The sequence below is a fragment of the Pecten maximus genome, chromosome 14 (genome assembly GCF_902652985.1).
Source record: "Pecten maximus chromosome 14, xPecMax1.1, whole genome shotgun sequence".
Lineage (NCBI taxonomy): Eukaryota > Metazoa > Mollusca > Bivalvia > Pectinida > Pectinidae > Pecten > Pecten maximus.
In genome coordinates, this window is record NC_047028.1 from 2,552,940 (window position 1) to 2,570,919 (window position 17,980).

Consider the following 17,980-nt stretch of genomic DNA (forward strand, 5'->3'; position numbering starts at 1 on the left):
ACTCTGTAAACAGGAGGATGAACCTATAAACGCCCGCGACCAACGTAATCCTACTCCTGATGAGGAGATGAATGAGGAAGACGTAAGTGTTATATAATACAAACATAACAGGCACCATGACTGATTAATCAGATTAGACACAGACAATAGGATTATCTAAATATCCAAACATCTGTATTTATGTACAGTGTATGATTTCTCAAAAATATTCTTGAATGAACTTCATCAGAAAGAAAATGAAAGAAAAAAGCTATAGATACTTGTTTTTGATTTAAGAGTTTCTCCATAAAATATGAACTGATTTAAAATATTACAGCCTGTTATCTTTGTTATAAGTCAGTATAATAGAGTCTGCTATGCTTACATGTATCTGCTGTCAAGAGAGTGTTAAAGTCTCAAAACTAACATATGTTATAGCTACTAGTATGTACCAAGTGTGTCATCTAACATAGCTACTAGTATGTACCAACAAGTGTGTCATCTAACAAAGCTACTAGTATGTACCAAGTGTGTCATCTAACATAGCTACTAGTATGTACCAAGTGTGTCATCTAACAAAGCTACTAGTATGTACCAAGTGTGTCATCTAACATAGCTACTAGTATGTACCAAGTGTGTCATCTAACATAGCTACTAGTATGTACCAAGTGTGTCATCTAACATAGCTACTAGTATGTACCAAGTGTGTCATCTAACATAGCTACTAGTATGTACCAAGTGTGTCATCTAACAAAGCTTGCTAACTCCTCTCTAACTCCTCCCTAACTACTAACAATGTTTGCTAACTCCTCCCTAACTACTGACAAAGCTTGCTAACTTCTCCCTAACTACTAACAAAGCTTGCTAACTCCTCCCTAACTACTGACAAATCTTGCTAACTCCTCCCTAACTACTAACAAAGCTTGCTATCTCCTCCCTAACTTCTAACAAAGCTTGCTAACTCCTCTCTAACTACTAACAAAACTAGCTAACTTCTTCCTACCTACTAACAAAGCTTGCTAACTCCTCCCTAACTACTAACAAAGCTAGATAACTTCTCCCTAACTACTGACAAAGCTTGCTAACTCCTCCCCAACTACTAACAAATCTTGTTACTCCTCCCTAACTGCTAACAAAGCTTGCTAAATCCTCCCTAACCTCTAACAAAGCTTGCTAACTCCTCCCTAACTACTGAAAAAGCTTGCTAACTCCTCCCTAACTCCTCCCTTACTACTAACAAAGCTTGCTAACTCCTCTCTAACTACTGACAAAGCTTGCTAACTCCTCCCTAACTACTGACAAAGCTTGCTAACTCCTCCCTTACTACTAACAAAGCTTGCTAACTCCTTCCTAACTACTGACAAAGCTTGCTAACTCTTTTTAACTACTAACAATGCTTGCTAACTCCTCCCTTACTACCGACAAAGCCTTCTAACTCCTCCCCAACTACTCACAAAGCTTGCTAACTCCTTCCTAACTACTGAAAAAGCTTACTAACTCCTCCCTAACTACTGACAAAGCTTGCTAACTCCTCCCTAACTACTAACAAAGCTTGCTAACTCCTCCCTAACTACTAACAAAGCTTGCTAACTCCTCCCTAACTACTGACAAAGCTTGCTAACTCCTCCCTAACTACTGACAAAGCTTGCTAATTCCTTCCGAACTACCGACAAAGCTTTCTAACTCCTCCCTAACTTCTAACAAAGCTTGCTAACTCCTCCCTAACTACAAAAAAAGCTTGCTAACTCCTCCCTAACTACTAACAAAGCTTGCTAAATCCTCCCTAACCTCTAACAAAGCTTGCTAACTCCTCCCTAACTACTGAAAAAGCTTGCTAACTCCTCCCTAACTCCTCCCTTACTACTAACAAAGCTTGCTAACTCCTCTCTAACTACTGACAAAGCTTGCTAACTCCTCCCTAACTACTGACAAAGCTTGCTAACTCCTCCCTTACTACTAACAAAGCTTGCTAACTCCTTCCTAACTACTGACAAAGCTTGCTAACTCCTCCCTAACTACTAACAATGCTTGCTAACTCCTCCCTTACTACCGACAAAGCCTTCTTACTCCTCACCAACTACTAAAAAAGCTTGCTAACTACTTCCTAACTACTTACAAAGCTTACTAACTCCTCCCTTACTACTGACAAAGCTTGCTAACTCCTCCCTAACTACTAACAAAGCTTGCTAACTCCTCCCTAACTACTAACAAAGCTTGCTAACTCCTCCCTAACTACTAACAAAGCTTTCTAACTCCTCCATAACTACTAACAAAGCTTGCTAACTCCTCCCTAACTACTGACAAAGCTTGCTAACTCCTCCCTTACTACTGACAAAGCTTGCTAACTCCTCCCTTACTACTGACAAAGCTTGCTAACCACTCCCTAACTAATAACAAAGCTAGCTAACTCCTCCCTAACTACTGACAAAGCTTGCTAACTCCTCCCTAACTACTATTATTAATAATATTATATCTGTACTTTTGAAAAATAAGGACCTTGTGTGTAATCACAAATTACAGAATTGTGGTGTACATTCCCGATCGCCACGGCGACTGGGAAAAAACACTGCATGGAAAAATATCATTTGTGGTGATGCACTTGTGTTTTCAGATTGCTGTTATGTGGCTTTATATTTCTGAAATCTCAAACTCTGCATTATATCATCGTACGGCTTCACCTAATATCTTGCTTTTAAATGTCACATTACGCTTAATGTGATGTTTCCCTAATACAATGTCGAAGCTTTTATTTGCAGTTAATTGTATGACGTGTTTGAATAATCCTATTTATTATAATGTTAGATATAGTGAGCTAGCTTTGTTTAGGACCAAGTATTTAAAGACAGATCTAAATATTACGTATTATATTGATCATCATGTAGAATTTTGATTTTATAGGAATTGTTTTCTTTCATTTATAAGATAGTCGTGCTATGATGGATTGGCAAGCATATTTTTGCGAGAGAGGAGGAACAGATTTCATTTTTGAAAATCCATACTTCACTATACATTTAAAATAACACGGAACATTTAACAATATCCACCAAAAACTGTAGAAAATATAAAGTAATATTTTTACATTTTTATTATAAATTACATGGTTATAAGTCACAGGGACTTGGCCCGATTTTCTTAATCCTTGGTCCATATATTTGTGTTATAGTATTATATGTTGGGTTAGTAGGAGATTTCACTGCGTACTTATAAACCTGTATAATTTTACTGATTTGTGATGTTCTCCATCTACAGGCCAAGCCGAGGAGAGGTATACAAGTTAGGAGTACCATAGGCTTCCTGTACTATGATAAGACAGAACAACAGAATGCCAGGACAGAGGTCAGTTTCATTTTTTTTTTCACAATATGTTCAAATATTCAAAAAGAAATATTGTAGATGTTGTTTGGTTAACCCCCACAATGAAGGGTGGATGATAATCCTTGGAAATACTGGAATCAGCTCTCATTATAGAAATAATTATAGAGTCAATATACAGGTAGCTAGCAATTTTAATCTATCTATCGTTATCCTTTTAATTGTCACCGGATTTAACTGGAGTTACGAGGGCTGATTGATAAGTTTAGAGCCCCGTATTGAAGGAGCTGATTGATAAGTTGAGAGCCTCGTATTGAAGGAGGTACACAATAATGTTCTTTTTAAGTCCTACTATTCTCTGACTATATAGGGCAGTGTACCCAAGGACTGGTCTCATTTGGTTAGTTTATATCGACGAGGTAGCTCTCTAAAGTAAACAGGACAAGCAGCTTTTGCAAAATGGACAAAATCGGTTAGGGTTAGTGTTAGGGTGAAAGAGTCTGGCATTGCCATGGCTGCCATTCACGATTGTGACTTAAAATTGATTGAACATCCGCCTTATTCACCTGATCTTGCTGACCATCAGACTACAGCTACTTCCAAAACTGAAAACAGCAAAAATCAAATCCTTCAATACGAGGCTAACGACTTATCAATCAGCCCTCGTATGTCCCTTTCTGGTATGACTGCATGATTTTTTTCATTGATAATTTCTTGAAGTGTGATTTTGTATTGGTGTACAAAATTTATTCTATGTCTCACTAAGTTATTATGATTTAAACAACTTTAACCAGTCTTTGTTAAAACATTGTAAAATCTGGCTATGGTAGTCAATAAAATACAATTTGTAGGTTGGTAGTATGCTTAAAACTCCAAAGTTACCAATATGGCTGACCAGTACCAATGGCCAGATTGGGTTGCTGTTCAGCAACAAAATTGACCTGGTTTCTGATTGGAGGGTGGAAAACCGCTTCTCACTGCACTACTACACAGGACTAGCAGCTCACAAGCCCTGTATCCTAGACATAGGTGAGTGCTTGTCTTCGAATTACATAATATAATCATATAAATTAATCCAGGAGTAGAGCTGACATTGTCACTTTGATTCAGACTCGGTTGGTTCTATATATACCTTGTCTGACATCGTTACTTTGATTCAGACTCGGTTGGTTCTATATATACCTTGTCTGACATTGTCACTTTGATTCAGACTCGGTTGGTTCTGTATATACCTTGTCTGGATACCACCATTTAGGAGTGGAGTTGATATTGTCACTTTGATTCAGATTCGGTTGGTTCTGTATATACCTTGTCTGACATTGTTACTTTGATTTAGACTTGATTTGTTCTGTGTATACCTTGTTTGAATATCATCTGGGCATTTTATGTGGTCATAAATGTTTACTTTCTTTTGTTATTATATGACATCAGTTCCTACAGCACTGGTGTGTGAGAGGTTTCTCTTTAAATCTTATCCGAGTCGGCAATCATAATCCTCAAAATATTAATTCTTTTCCCAAAGAAACAAGACATGGTCGGACTGTTAGAGGACATACAACGCTAACAAGACGTAAGGAGGATGACAGGATTCCCTCCATGGAGCACATTGTAATGACAAAGTGAGTGACATGGTGATCTATTTAATACGTATCAATATGATTTCGTATTTTATCAATAACAATACAGTAAAATTTAAAAACACAACTTTTATATGCTCTCATTCCAAATTATATTTTACAAAAACCACTGAATAAAAATTGGTTCCTCTGGGATAGAATTCAGAGATTCAGGTAACCTTCAACCCACAAAAATGTCTGTGGCCTCAATATAGGAGATGGTTTGTGGCTACCTAAAACGGTATCTACACATGTTTGTCAAAATTGATGCTTAAAACCATTGCTTTAATAAAATATGCATATTGTGTTTTGTTTTCCCACCTGTTCCTTAAACTTCAATTTGTTTTTCCACATGTTCCTTAAACTTCAATTTGTTTTCCCACATGTTCCTTAAACTTCAATTTGTTTTTCCACATGTTCCTTAAACTTCAATTTGCTTTTCCACCTGTTCCTTAAACTGCCGCGGTGGCCGAGTGGTTAAGGTGTACCGACACTTTATCACTAGCCCTCCACCGCTGGGTTGCGAGTTCGAAACCTACGTGGGGCAGTTGCCAGGTACTGACCGTAGGCCGGTGGTTTTTCTCCGGGTACTCCGGCTTTCCTCCACCTCCAAAACCTGGCACGTCCTCCTAAATGACCCTGGCTGTTAATAGGACGTTAAACAAAAACAAACCAAACAAACCAAACCTTAAACTGCAATTTGCTTTTCCATCTGTTCCTTAAACTTCAATTTGTTTATCCTCAGGTGGTATGGTGCGGCCATCAAATGGCAAGGATGTGATCCGTTCTTTTGATGTCAAGTCTTCACTGTAAGCAGAGGGAGGACCAATCAATCAATGACTCTTTTATTGGTACAGACATTGACCAATGATATGAGTTTAAATAAACCGCATATTTCATCATCAGCAATCAATACAAACAATGTACTAGACCTCCTGAGACAGACTGTATTGGGGAGAATCAGTTTACTTTATTGAGACTGGTGTTACTAAATAACGCAGCATTTCATTGGCTTACAGTCGCTTCTGTGGACCAATGGCAGTATAGATTACATAAATATTTAGCCAATGGCATACGAGTTTTAGAAGGCAGTGTAGAAGATGATTTTATAACTTGATTAACTTCCTGAAAGGAACTTATTGATGATCTAGATATATAAAAACACATTTTCTTGAATTTCATTTATTCTGGTGCCAGTCTATAATTAGTTGATGGGTACAAATATTTTGTGATTCTTTTAACAATGATTGTCTTCCTTGTCATAGAATAAGACATACAAGTCCTACATACAGTACTAAGTACTAGTTTAGTATTACGCCATGGAGGAATCTACTTTAATACTTGTACACTTTAAAGTCTTTTCTGATGTTAGTATTATTACTATATCCCAAAAGTGAATTTTTTCTGGAACTTGCGCCATCCCATTTTGGTATCAATTTGTTGCTGATAAGACTTTGACCTTAATTGGAATTCAATATTTGTCCCAGAAATCTCATTCCACACTTTGCTGTCTGATGTTTCAGAAAATATGAAGCATGTACTTCAAATTCTGAATCCCAGTTTTTAAGAACACGAAGAAGGAAACGACCTTTCAATATTTCAGGTTTATTGGAAATTAAATGAATAAATGTGATATCATCCAAAGCATATCACAGATGGGATCATGTTACATTTCCGGTCTGGGTAGTCGAAGTGCCTTATAAGAGTCCCACTAGCCGCAATGATGAAGCAAAAAAGTTTATGTTCATGTCGTCTAAATGGCCCATTGTTATCAAACGATTTTATCCTGTTCTCGAGCTAAAAGCTTGATCGTGACTTGGGCATCACGATAAGGATTCTTCAAGCAACTATGTCCGCTATAAACATTCCAGTCGGTTATCTGTATGGCTATTGAACAGAAGTATTGACGGCCTCTCGAGATTTAATGGACACTTCCATAATGTGTCTTACATCACAAATCCTAGAATTTTTTCATTATATAGGGCGTGTATCCAAGGACTGGTCTCATTTGGTTAGTTTATATCGACGAGGTAGCTCTCTAAAGTATATAAGACAAGCAGCTTTTGCAAAATAGACAAAATCGGTTAGGGTTAGGGTGAAAGAGTCTGTCATTGCCATGGCTGCCATTCACGATTGTGACTTTAAATTGATTGAGCATCCACCTTATTCACCTGATCTTGCTCCGTCAGACTTTCATCTACTTCCAAAACTGAAAACAGCTATTTCAGGCACCCTTACCCTAACCTTAACATGCAGTGAATAACTTTCTGAACAGCCAAGAATGGAGTTCTATAAAAGTGGCATTGAGGCCCTTAAACACCACTGGCAAAAGTATATAGATACTGAAGGGGGTAATGTTGAAAAATAATACAATATGTCTGGCAAAAATCAAATCCTTCAATACGAAGCTAACGACTTATCAATCAGCCCTCGTATGTCCCTTTCTGGCATGACTGCATGAATTTTTTCATTGATAATTTCTTGAAGTGTGATTTTGTATTGGTGTACAAAATTTATTCTATGTCTCACTAAGTTATTATGATTTAAACAAACTTAACCAGTCTTTGTTAAAACATTGTAAAATCTGGCTATGGTAGTCAATAAAATATAACGACCATTACAATGTAATGTTGTTTCCGACATTCTCGTTCTGAATCATCAGGGAGGAAGGTTATCTCTTACGTTGTGCCAATATAACAAGTGCGATTTGTTTTTATTATTTTCATGTTTAAACTACCAGTATTGGTCAGTCTTTTACAGATATTTTATTTACGTCCAAGATTCGCTAATTCATTCATAGTCTCCACTATTATACGGCTCGACGTGGAATTGAAGAACTCGCACGACTCATAATAGAACGGAGATGACTTCAATTCACGATCTTCGAATGTATTGCAATTAAACCAGATCTGCCGTTATTGGTTGTATTAGCTATGAATTATCTGTTTTGCACGCTCTCCAGTCAGCGATTCAGATTGCCCATTTCTGTTCAAAGTCATTTCAAAACCGTGTCGTTTTCAAGTCGGGCTATTTTGGTGAGACGAAAAGTGACTGAATTGGCGACGTTCTAAGATCGTAAGCTCTGCCATTGTCTTTCTGATGCAACGGTGCCTTGCCATTCAATATTTGCAGGTTTCTCAAACCTTTAAGATTAAAACAATTATTTGCTGATGTTATTGTTTACGTTTATGGTGACTTTTTTTGTTCTTTTTTATATGTACATACGTATACTAGTAAGATTGGACTTCTGTATCGCCAAACGAAAACATTCCCTTTGTTATAAACAGAGATAAAAATGTTCAGCCGATTGGCTGATTTCAGCCTTTTTGAGAATATCAGTGTAATGTAAACTTGTAATTTTTCCCATTGAAAAGATTGAGTAATCTAATTTTCAGCCTTTTTGCCCTTAGTCCATTTTCATCTCTGTATAAAAATGTGTTTAAATATTCTTAGGAATTGTATATCAAATTTCCCATCCACGATAATACAGAGACTACATTCACTTACTCGCAGAGAGCGAAAATGGACGTAGTCCCTGGACTATCGAGGATGGGAAATTGCTATTGGTGAAAGTTACTTGTAACACGCATGCGCATTACTTTATCTGAAAAAATATCCCTTGCATAGGAATGCAATGATGTTTTTTGTAATTAAATACCGTTAAAAATGCCCTGTCCTGAATACTGCATCCTTATCGCCCACGGCGACCAGGGGATTGTTACTGTACGTGTGTAAAACACATGCGTCCCTGTGAACTCGTATGATACCGTGGGGTTGTATCATCATTTCGCCTTATTTTGACATCAGTATTTACACGATTTGTTAGGTAATTGAAATATATTACCATTATGTTACGAATTGTTCTATACCATTATATATTTTTGTGATTCATACAAACGTCCTGATTCTACATTATTTAATTGACAAAATCAAATGATTTACGTTTCATTTATCATCTAGTCAATATCATAAAGCATAGGTTTTGTGTTGCTATTGGCTGTTTCCATAGTCAGCTGTGATGGTTTTCTTTCAGATATCTGAAAGCATCACCATTTATAGAGTCAATAAGTTTCTTGACATGTGATTGCATATTTTATTTATTTTTTATAATTTTCCTATCCATTTATTTATTGAAGATTTCATCAAGACAAACGTATTTCTTGGTGTTCGGTGTTTATGTGAAGGGTTAGGATGCATGAAGCCTACCTGGAGTTGCCAGTTTCCATATATTGTAAATATTAAAAACATCTTTATTTTTCAATCCATATCAGTCGGTATATCTCTATCTAAATATAGTCTTTTGTTGCTATGGTTTAACACCAGTTTTGGTTGTCAATATAACCTTTCGTTTCCAAAAATAATAACCGTTAGTATTCAGCCTTTATATTCGTTTTATATCATCTTGTTATAAGTTTACATACCTTTTGGATCTTGTTACATAATCTTATATTGTCGTTCTATGTATGTACTCCAGTCACGTGACAGGAAGTTTTACCGATATTTAACGTCTTTGTATTCACTGCATAGGAGGCGGTCAATGTATCTCGTGTATTTAGGAGTATCCGTACCCAGTCGTAAGGTCGATTTGCTGTCGGGCAGTACAGAATTATTGTATTATGTTTAGTTCAGCTGTTTATGCTACGAATTGATAAACACTGTATTTTCTTAGTAGAAATGTATATGTCTATAACAATTATTTTATTCATTGTTACGGACGCGAACATACTGTTATATTTTCTTGTTTTATAGGTAAATTATCAAATGTTATACTGGTTATCAACTAGTTTTAATATTTATCTGTAAATCGTTTTTGTATTTAGAATCAGCTTGTCAAGTTATAACATTTGATGTTTTCTTTCGTTAGACATAAAGGGCCAACTATTTTTCTCCTTTATTACTTTTCATTCTATGTGTTGATTTATTCTGACTTTTTTTTCTCTTTTTTTGTTGTTGTTGCAAATTTAAGTTTTGTTATTAGAATTGTTTCTTATATTCATTTAAAATCAAACCTTTTACGACAATTTAAATGTCCTGTTTAAATCAAATGGTAGGTAAGGAAATTAAACGTTCCTCTAAATCATAATCAAAATCAACATTAGTGCAATGAGTTTTGCTGCTAGCAGTGTGACTCTTCGTAACTGTTAGCAGTGTGACTTACCGTAACTGTTAGCAGTGTGACTTACCGTAACTGTTAGCTGTGTGACTCTTCGTTATTGTCAGCAGTGTGACTCTTCGTTATTGTTAGCAGTGTGACTTACCGTAATTGTTAGTAGTGTGACTTACCGTAACTGTTAGCAGTGTGACTTACCGTAACTGTTAGCAGTGTGACTTATCGTAACTGTTAGCAGTGTGACTTACCGTAACTGTTAGCAGTGTGACTTATCGTAACTGTTAGTAGTGTGACTTACCGTAACTGCTAGCAGTGTGACTTACCGTAACTGTTAGTAGTGTGACTTACCGTAACTGCTAGCAGTGTGACTTACCGTAACTGTTAGTAATGTGACTTACCGTAACTGTTAGTAATGTGACTTATCGTAACTGTTAGCAGTGTGACTTACCGTAACTGTTAGTAATGTGACTTATCGTAACTGTTAGCAGTGTGACTTATCGTAACTGTTAGCAGTGTGACTTATCGTAACTGTCAGCAGTGTGACTTATCGTTACTGTTAGCAGTGTGACTTATCGTAACTGTTATCAGTGTGACTTACTGTAACTGTTAGCAGTGTGACTTACCGTAACTGTTAGCAGTGTGACTTATCGTAACTGTTAGTAGTGTGACTTATCGTAACTGTTAGCAGTGTGACTTATCGTTACTGTTAGCAGTGTGACTTACCGTAACTGTTAGCAGTGTGACTTATCGTAACTGTTAGCAGTGTGACTTACCGTAACTGTTGGTACTGTGCCGTCATCTCTGTCTATTGAGATGATGAATTTGTGTGAAAATAGTTGACGCTCTGTGTGCAAAGTGTTTTATTTACATGTATACAAAAAATAAAGAAGTTAATGGAATAGCAATTTGTTTGTTATATAGTCTAATACATTAACGTTCTATGCTATGAACGGGGACACTTTAAAACTCTCGAAATTATTAAACTATCGAAATTGCTATATCAGTCATATTGTGCAATATACATGTGCATGTGTGTGATTCACACAAACTTATTATGTTTTCAAACATGCATTTTTCTCACGTTTGTCGCCATTTACAAACAGCTTACCAAATTACATGTCAAAAGCAGTGCCCACGGTTAGGCATATGGCCTAATGGAAATAGTACTGGGTATGCTATTTAGATGAACCTTAACCACACTAAAATGAAATGCACACACGTAAAAATAATGAATCTCGTGTATTTTTATTGGATTTAAATCAATATTTTGTTGCCTTTTTTCTAATGACATTTAATGTAACGATTTTTTTCCAAATAAAACCGATTCTGCAACTCAGTTTCTTTGATTAACATTCTAAATGATGGACATACATTTTCCTTAAATATTGTGTAATGTGTTGCAATTAGATAAGGTACGAAATTAATAACGTGAATTTTTATTTCACGGTGTACCATTTGACTTTTTTTTTTTTAGATCGCTTTCTCACCGTACTAATATATCAACTAAATAAAGAAATCCCAATTCTATACCATAATAGTACTACGTAAACATGCCTCGGTCAATTCTAACAGAATTTACAATGGTTCCCAATTTATGGAGAATTACAACTGGTTCGACGACCGAACGTTTCTCTGACTTTGTCTCTGAAATCCTTAGTGCCCATCGCGTATATCAATGGGTTGAGGAACGAGTTGGTGAAGCCCAGTAACAGTAGGTGGGTTCCTACTATGTCCTTTAGGAAGCATGTCGTATAGCCAGAAATGACCTGTGTGATCGTCCCAAGTAAAAACGGAAGCCAAGTGACGATTACACAACCAAACACTGCCAACAATGTTTTAAGTGATTTCAAATTTCTGGGAGAAAATCTGAAAATTCTGTTATTTCTTCGATCCAAGTGTAGGTTTTCGATGGCTTCAATTCTTTTGATATGGCGTCTGGCATATTTGTAAATCTGTCCATACATAGTAAATGTGACTATTATTGGCAACAAAACACAAGAGGAAAACAAGAATATTATATAGTCTGATGGAAGGACATACAGAAAGGAACAGTAGTTATGATAATCTTGGATCTTCCATCCTATCAGAGGAGCAAACCCGACCACAAGTGACACGAACCACGACAGTAAAATGACGACAGTTACCTTACAGGCCGTTACTGTCTGTCTGTATGTCAGCGAATACGTGATGGCGATAAATCGCTCGATGGCAATACACATGAGACAGATGAGAGAGCAGACACAGCAGGCTACTGTGAATCCTATCCTGACCAGACACAAGTCCAGCGTTTCCTCCTTAGCTCTGGTCAGCATGGTACCAACACTGACAACGCCCACTGTCAGGTCTGCCAGCCCAAGGTTGGCAATAAGAAGGTAGGCTGGCGTACGGAAGATTTTGTTGGCCGCAATCAGGCAAAGTACTCCGGAATTACAGCCGAGGATGAGAATGGTTATTGGAACAAGGGCGATCTGCTTGATCTGTTCGTGGACATTTTCTGGTAATGGGAAACATTGGTCTCCTGTCTGAGGTATGTCCTTGACAGCTCCTCCTTCAAGAGTGAGACTGGCGTTCAGTCGGTCATCACACACGCATGTAACTGGCACCTTCTCGAGAGGACTGGAGTCAATGATTTTTAACCAAACCATGTCTATTTGGTGTATAGACATCTTATTTCAATAAAATATTGCAATAACTTTGTAGAATTTTTGTCGCGGGGTCCAACACCAGTTAAATAATTGTGTTAATTACACCCACTAGCTGAAAAACATTGTTTATAACTCTCCTCGGACGCCAGGACATCCAGACGATTCTGATTTTAATCACTGTCAGGTAAACTGTCACACTTTTTCTGTTTGTACGGCAGTGTCGGACGTTAGGACATCCAGACGATTCTGATTTTAATCACTGTCAGGTAAACTGTCACACTTTTTCTGTTTGTATGACAGTGTCGGACGTTAGGACATCCAGAAGATGCTGATTTTAATCACTGTCAGGTAAACTGTCACACTTTTTTCTGTTTGTATGACAGTGTCGGACGTTGGGACATCCAGACGATGCTGATTTTAATCACTGTCGGGTAAACTCACACTTTTTTCTGTTTGTACGGCAGTGTCGGACGTTAGGACATCCAGACGATGCTGATTTTAATCACTGTCAGGTAAACTCATTTTTCTGTTTGTATGGCAGTGTCGGACGTTAGGACATCCAGACGATGCTGATTTCAATCACTGTCAGGTAAACTGTCACACTTTTTCTGTTTGTACGGCAGTGTCGGACGTTAGGACATCCTGACGATGCTGATTTTAATCACTGTCAGGTAAACTGTCACACTTTTTCTGTTTGTACGGCAGTGTCGGACGTTAGGACATCCAGACGATGCTGATTTCAATCACTGTCAGGTAAACTGTCACACTTTTTCTGTTTGTACGGCAGTGTCGGACGTTAGGACATCCAGACGATACTGATTTTAATCACTGTCAGGTAAACTGTCACACTTTTTATGTTTGTACGGCAGTGTCGGACGTTAGGACATCCAGACGATACTGATTTTAATCACTGTCAGGTAAACTCACTTTTTTCCGTTTGTACTGCAGTGTCGGACGTTAGGACATTCAGACGATACTGATTTTAATCACTGTCAGGTAAACTGACACACTTTTTCTGTTTGTACGGCAGTGTCGGACGTTAGGACATCCAGACGATACTGATGTTAATCACTGTCAGGTAAACTCACACTTTTTTCAGTCAGTTCCGACACTTTGCCTTTGGACATACATCGACATGAACCCTTTTGAACGTTATCAGTAGTTCATTACATAGGAAATCCTTCTGCCCTACTGATGAAGCCTACATCAGTCATCCCATTGTTACCTGTCCATACGGCGTGCTGTCGTGTCTGTGATGAGCCGGTTAGAGACAGCTACCAACGACACCGCGACCACTGATAATACATGGGCAATCAAGTATTATCACCGGTATCGAGTGTTTCATAAATGGCAACATTTCCAAACGTTGGCCACTTAATCGATAAATATTATAATGAAAACGGACTTGACCAACATTTATGGTCCCGGGGTTGTTTGATTAGGTATGACAATACAACTGTTCATTCAAATGTTTGTCGGAAAAGACAATATTGTCAAGTTATAGCGTCATAATTATATCGGACAGTGACGTAATTTTGGCAAATCCAGGATCGTAAGACGTTTTGGTCGGATTATAAGATGCCAGTATAAATGTAATAATTCACAGGACATATACGACTAATAATTAATGAATTACAAAATAAATTATTAAATAAATATATATATACATGTATATTAAATAATGAAAATGATGTCATATTTACAGAATAAACAGCCCTTGTCCTATTGATAAAATTTTTGACAGATATCAACTTAGTAACTCGTTTCAATATTACAAAAATTTGATAAATCAAACTCTTTTTTTCTTCTTCTTTTCAGGTCGAGACTGTTTGCTATTATCAACTCAGAAGCTAATCGCTGTGTTTGTATTGTTATATTCCGGACATGCAATATTAGTAATAGCAGAACCAGGTCATCTGTATATAACCTCTAACTCGTCGTTTTGCGATAAACGCAGGGGAATTTAATTTGTTAAAGTAATTTACAGTACCAGTATGGGAATCGGACATTTGACAAAATGTTAATTTTAAGGTGTTCGTCATTAATATTTCGATATCTTTACTGTCATTATTTCTGGATTGCCTTGTTAGAGAACTACTCTGGTTGTTATCGAATCCGTCAGCCATGTCAGTAGCCCATTATGTAGGTTAGATCTGGTGGGACAACATTATAGCTTTCTTAACGTAACAATGCTTCACGATTTGCCTTTTTCCTTTACTACATGCCTTCTGATTCTGATTCTTTATTTTGCCGAGAGCCTTACGGCTCATAGGCCCATCAATAATACATGTACAAAGAATACAATTATCTAATAAACACACTCTCACACTCTCATACACTCTCACACACACCAACATAAGTAAATAACTACGTAATCAGGAGAGTGATGGCTATGCGTAATAATACACAAAATTTAACACACAAAAGTGTTAAATGGTAAAAGTAAGCATTGTAGAAATTACACATAATAAGTACAAACTCATAATAGAGAATAATTAACTGAATATGTTAGAATAAGCTGCAGTGTTGTACACTATAACTACTAAAATTATCTTTGTCGTAAGTCAAGCATATCCTCGTGCTCACGTGGTAGTCCTACTGGTGCTGGACGATGTACCTGTCTATCAAGCAAGAATTCTTTCCTTTCCACCTACGTGATTATGGACACCACACTATTTCCCAGCGTTTGTAAAAATAGTTATTTATTTTATTATACTTTACTTTTACTTTTTATTACTTCCAAATTATTAGTATCATAAATGTTCACAAAAACCGGATGGCTAAATATCCTCATACGCAAACAGTTATAGAGTACAGTGATCCTTCTATTTCAGACCAGCTACATATCTTCGGTAAATGTACTTTATTACCTCCAGTTTATACCATTTCTTTCCGCTCATTTACATGCTTTGTTTAACGTATACAGTGTATGTGGAGGTGAGGTACACTTGTATTCACAAATATTTCTTATTTAATACATTTCCGTATGGTTTGATGCATCTCTCTGATAACAGTCGATTTAGGACCTTGCTATGTTAACTTAGATATATTTCAGTCGCATTTAAAAGTTTAATTGAAGCAGATATTTACAAAAAGCAATTGTTCATCATGCAGTAGCATGTACCAGTACTTGGAGTTATCTCCCTTCTATCGTGCTGCCTGGTCTATGTTTGCTTACAGGTATTAAATAATTGTCATTTTTTACAATAAATGCCTGATACATGCTGGACAAGTGGTGATAGATATTTAATATGTATAACAATTTAGTTTGCAGCATGTAAACTCCTCTTCTAATTTTTAGCGCGTTATTTTTTTCACACAGATTTATTTAAACATTTAAATCGTAGAAAACAGATTAACAACAACTATAACTGTTTTCTTTCACATTACGTTTCAATATAACTCCATGATCAGCCATTAGTATCAGCCCGAGAGTCTTGATATCAGCCTGAGGACCGAATGTTGATATCAAGGTATAAACTTTGAATGATATATATATATATATATATGTCAAGTAGTAATAACGACAGTACAGACAAGTAAATTGTCAAATTTTCGAGGCAATCCGCCCCTTTATCAAGACACAGGTAAATTACATACGATCACATATAGACATAGAACATGGAACAGTTACACAAATATAGTAGGTATAAACAACAAAAAGTATCATAATGTTGTAAAAATGATCCCCCTCGGCCGATACTAAATTCGCCGAGGGCCTATTATGATTAATAAGGAAACATCTTTGGTGGTGTACAGACGCTAAAAGTAAATGAATGAATGAATGAATGATTGAACAAATAAATAAGTAAATAGATAAATAATATAACTTAAAGGTTTAACAGAAAAGCATCGTGGGTCGACTCGATGTGATGGCAGCGCGTGTTGTGTCATGAATGTTTTTGTTATTGTTTTTTCCCCTCCCTCGATATGTACATTTCGTCCCGCAAAACTCGGCCCAAACAGCGGGTTGCAGTGACAATATCGGGTGGCCAGTACCTATATTGGTTTATACCGTCGTTATTACTTACTAGACCCTATATATATATATATATATATATACATGTATATAATTTTGTTCAAATGTATAAATCATTTAATTTATTTACAACAACAATTATAACAGTATTTCTACTGATAAATATCTTAAATTAGTAATAAGAACAATGTATGAAACAAGTTTAACACACACTAATAAAAAAAACAGCAAAATCCGGACAATGATGTTGTTCGGAAACTTACATAAAGTTTGTAAAATTTTAATATTTTTGCATGTTAATTGTTAGTCTATGCTGCTGTAAAAGATGAATAATTCCAAATTTTCTGGTATCTTGGGAGGATTGTTCAAAGTATTCGTGATATTTCGCCTGGTACCTATATCCGGATTCATTCCTACACAGTGAAAATGGCCAAACTCTGATGATTCATTCGGCATACAAATGTACGTTTTGTTAAAAACGAGAGGAGGAATCTTCATTTGCGATGAAATTGTATAAATTATACGTGTTAATAAACGACAAAACTATTCAGGTATTGATAATATATCCGTTACCTTATGAATAAAGAAAGTAATCGTTTTTATGTTGAAACTATACTTTGTAGAGACGGCCGCCATTTTGGAAGCTCACTTGAGATTCAGTAGCGTTTCATTATAAGGTACCGCACCTTTTCAGTAACCAACTGGTACGAACCAAATAAAAGAAGCACACAGCTAGACTTTGACTAATTTCAATGTACCTGTGTAGAGGTATGTCAGTGTGACCACTAACTCATAAGGAAAATCCTGTCTTCGTGATATGACTTCCATCCTAAAAATGTATTTTGCGCAAATCGTCAAAATGTTTCTGAGAACTTCTAATTGAGTATTTGTCTTCTTGTCACTATTTCGACCTGAAAAAGTTCTATCTGTTGATCAAAAATACAGTCCCGTATGGTGCAGTACCCACGTGATAGTATCCGGTTGTCATTTTTAAAGTTTCTGCACAGTATAGGGTTAAAGTTCAGGGTCCCTGTTACTATAAATAGAAAACAGTTCATGCACAATATTCCTAGATTTGTTGGGATGATTGTTTTGAACAGTTTTTTTCAGGCCTGTATATGTTAAAGGTCAAGGCCACTTCCTATAAATAGTTCACGCACAATAGCTCAAGTTTTAGGACCAATTGCACCCATACTCTTACCATATTGTCCTCAATAAAAGCATTTACGTTGGTACATTTTCAGTATCAATGTCATAATAAATAGAAATCAGTGTATGTACAAGTTCTGTGGTACTGATATCAATCACTCAGGTACAGCTTGGTTAGAAGTAACATTTC

At 36.5% G+C, this 17,980-nt stretch overlaps 2 protein-coding genes across 4 annotated transcripts in view; one reads left to right on the plus strand and one right to left on the minus strand.

Moving 5' to 3' along the window:
* Positions 1-10,918, plus strand: part of LOC117342264 (inactive ubiquitin carboxyl-terminal hydrolase MINDY-4B-like) — a 41,118-nt gene extending 30,200 nt beyond the window's left edge. For 2 of the 3 annotated variants that reach the window (XM_033904352.1, XM_033904353.1), the window contains 5 exons: positions 14-82; positions 3,229-3,315; positions 4,143-4,320; positions 4,814-4,910; positions 5,653-10,918. In XM_033904352.1, coding sequence (XP_033760243.1) covers positions 14-82; positions 3,229-3,315; positions 4,143-4,320; positions 4,814-4,910; positions 5,653-5,701 — 480 coding nt within the window. In that variant the 3' untranslated portion in view covers positions 5,702-10,918. The remainder of the gene's footprint in view (positions 1-13; positions 83-3,228; positions 3,316-4,142; positions 4,321-4,813; positions 4,911-5,652) is intronic. The other variant, XM_033904355.1, reaches the window with a different exon arrangement.
* Positions 10,919-11,609: 691 nt separating this feature from the next.
* On the minus strand, positions 11,610-12,662 carry LOC117342607 (5-hydroxytryptamine receptor 1A-like). The gene has a single exon (XM_033904804.1). The coding sequence runs from the start codon at positions 12,660-12,662 to the stop codon at positions 11,610-11,612; it is 1,053 nt and encodes a 350-aa protein (XP_033760695.1).
* Between the last annotated feature and the right edge of the window lie 5,318 nt (positions 12,663-17,980).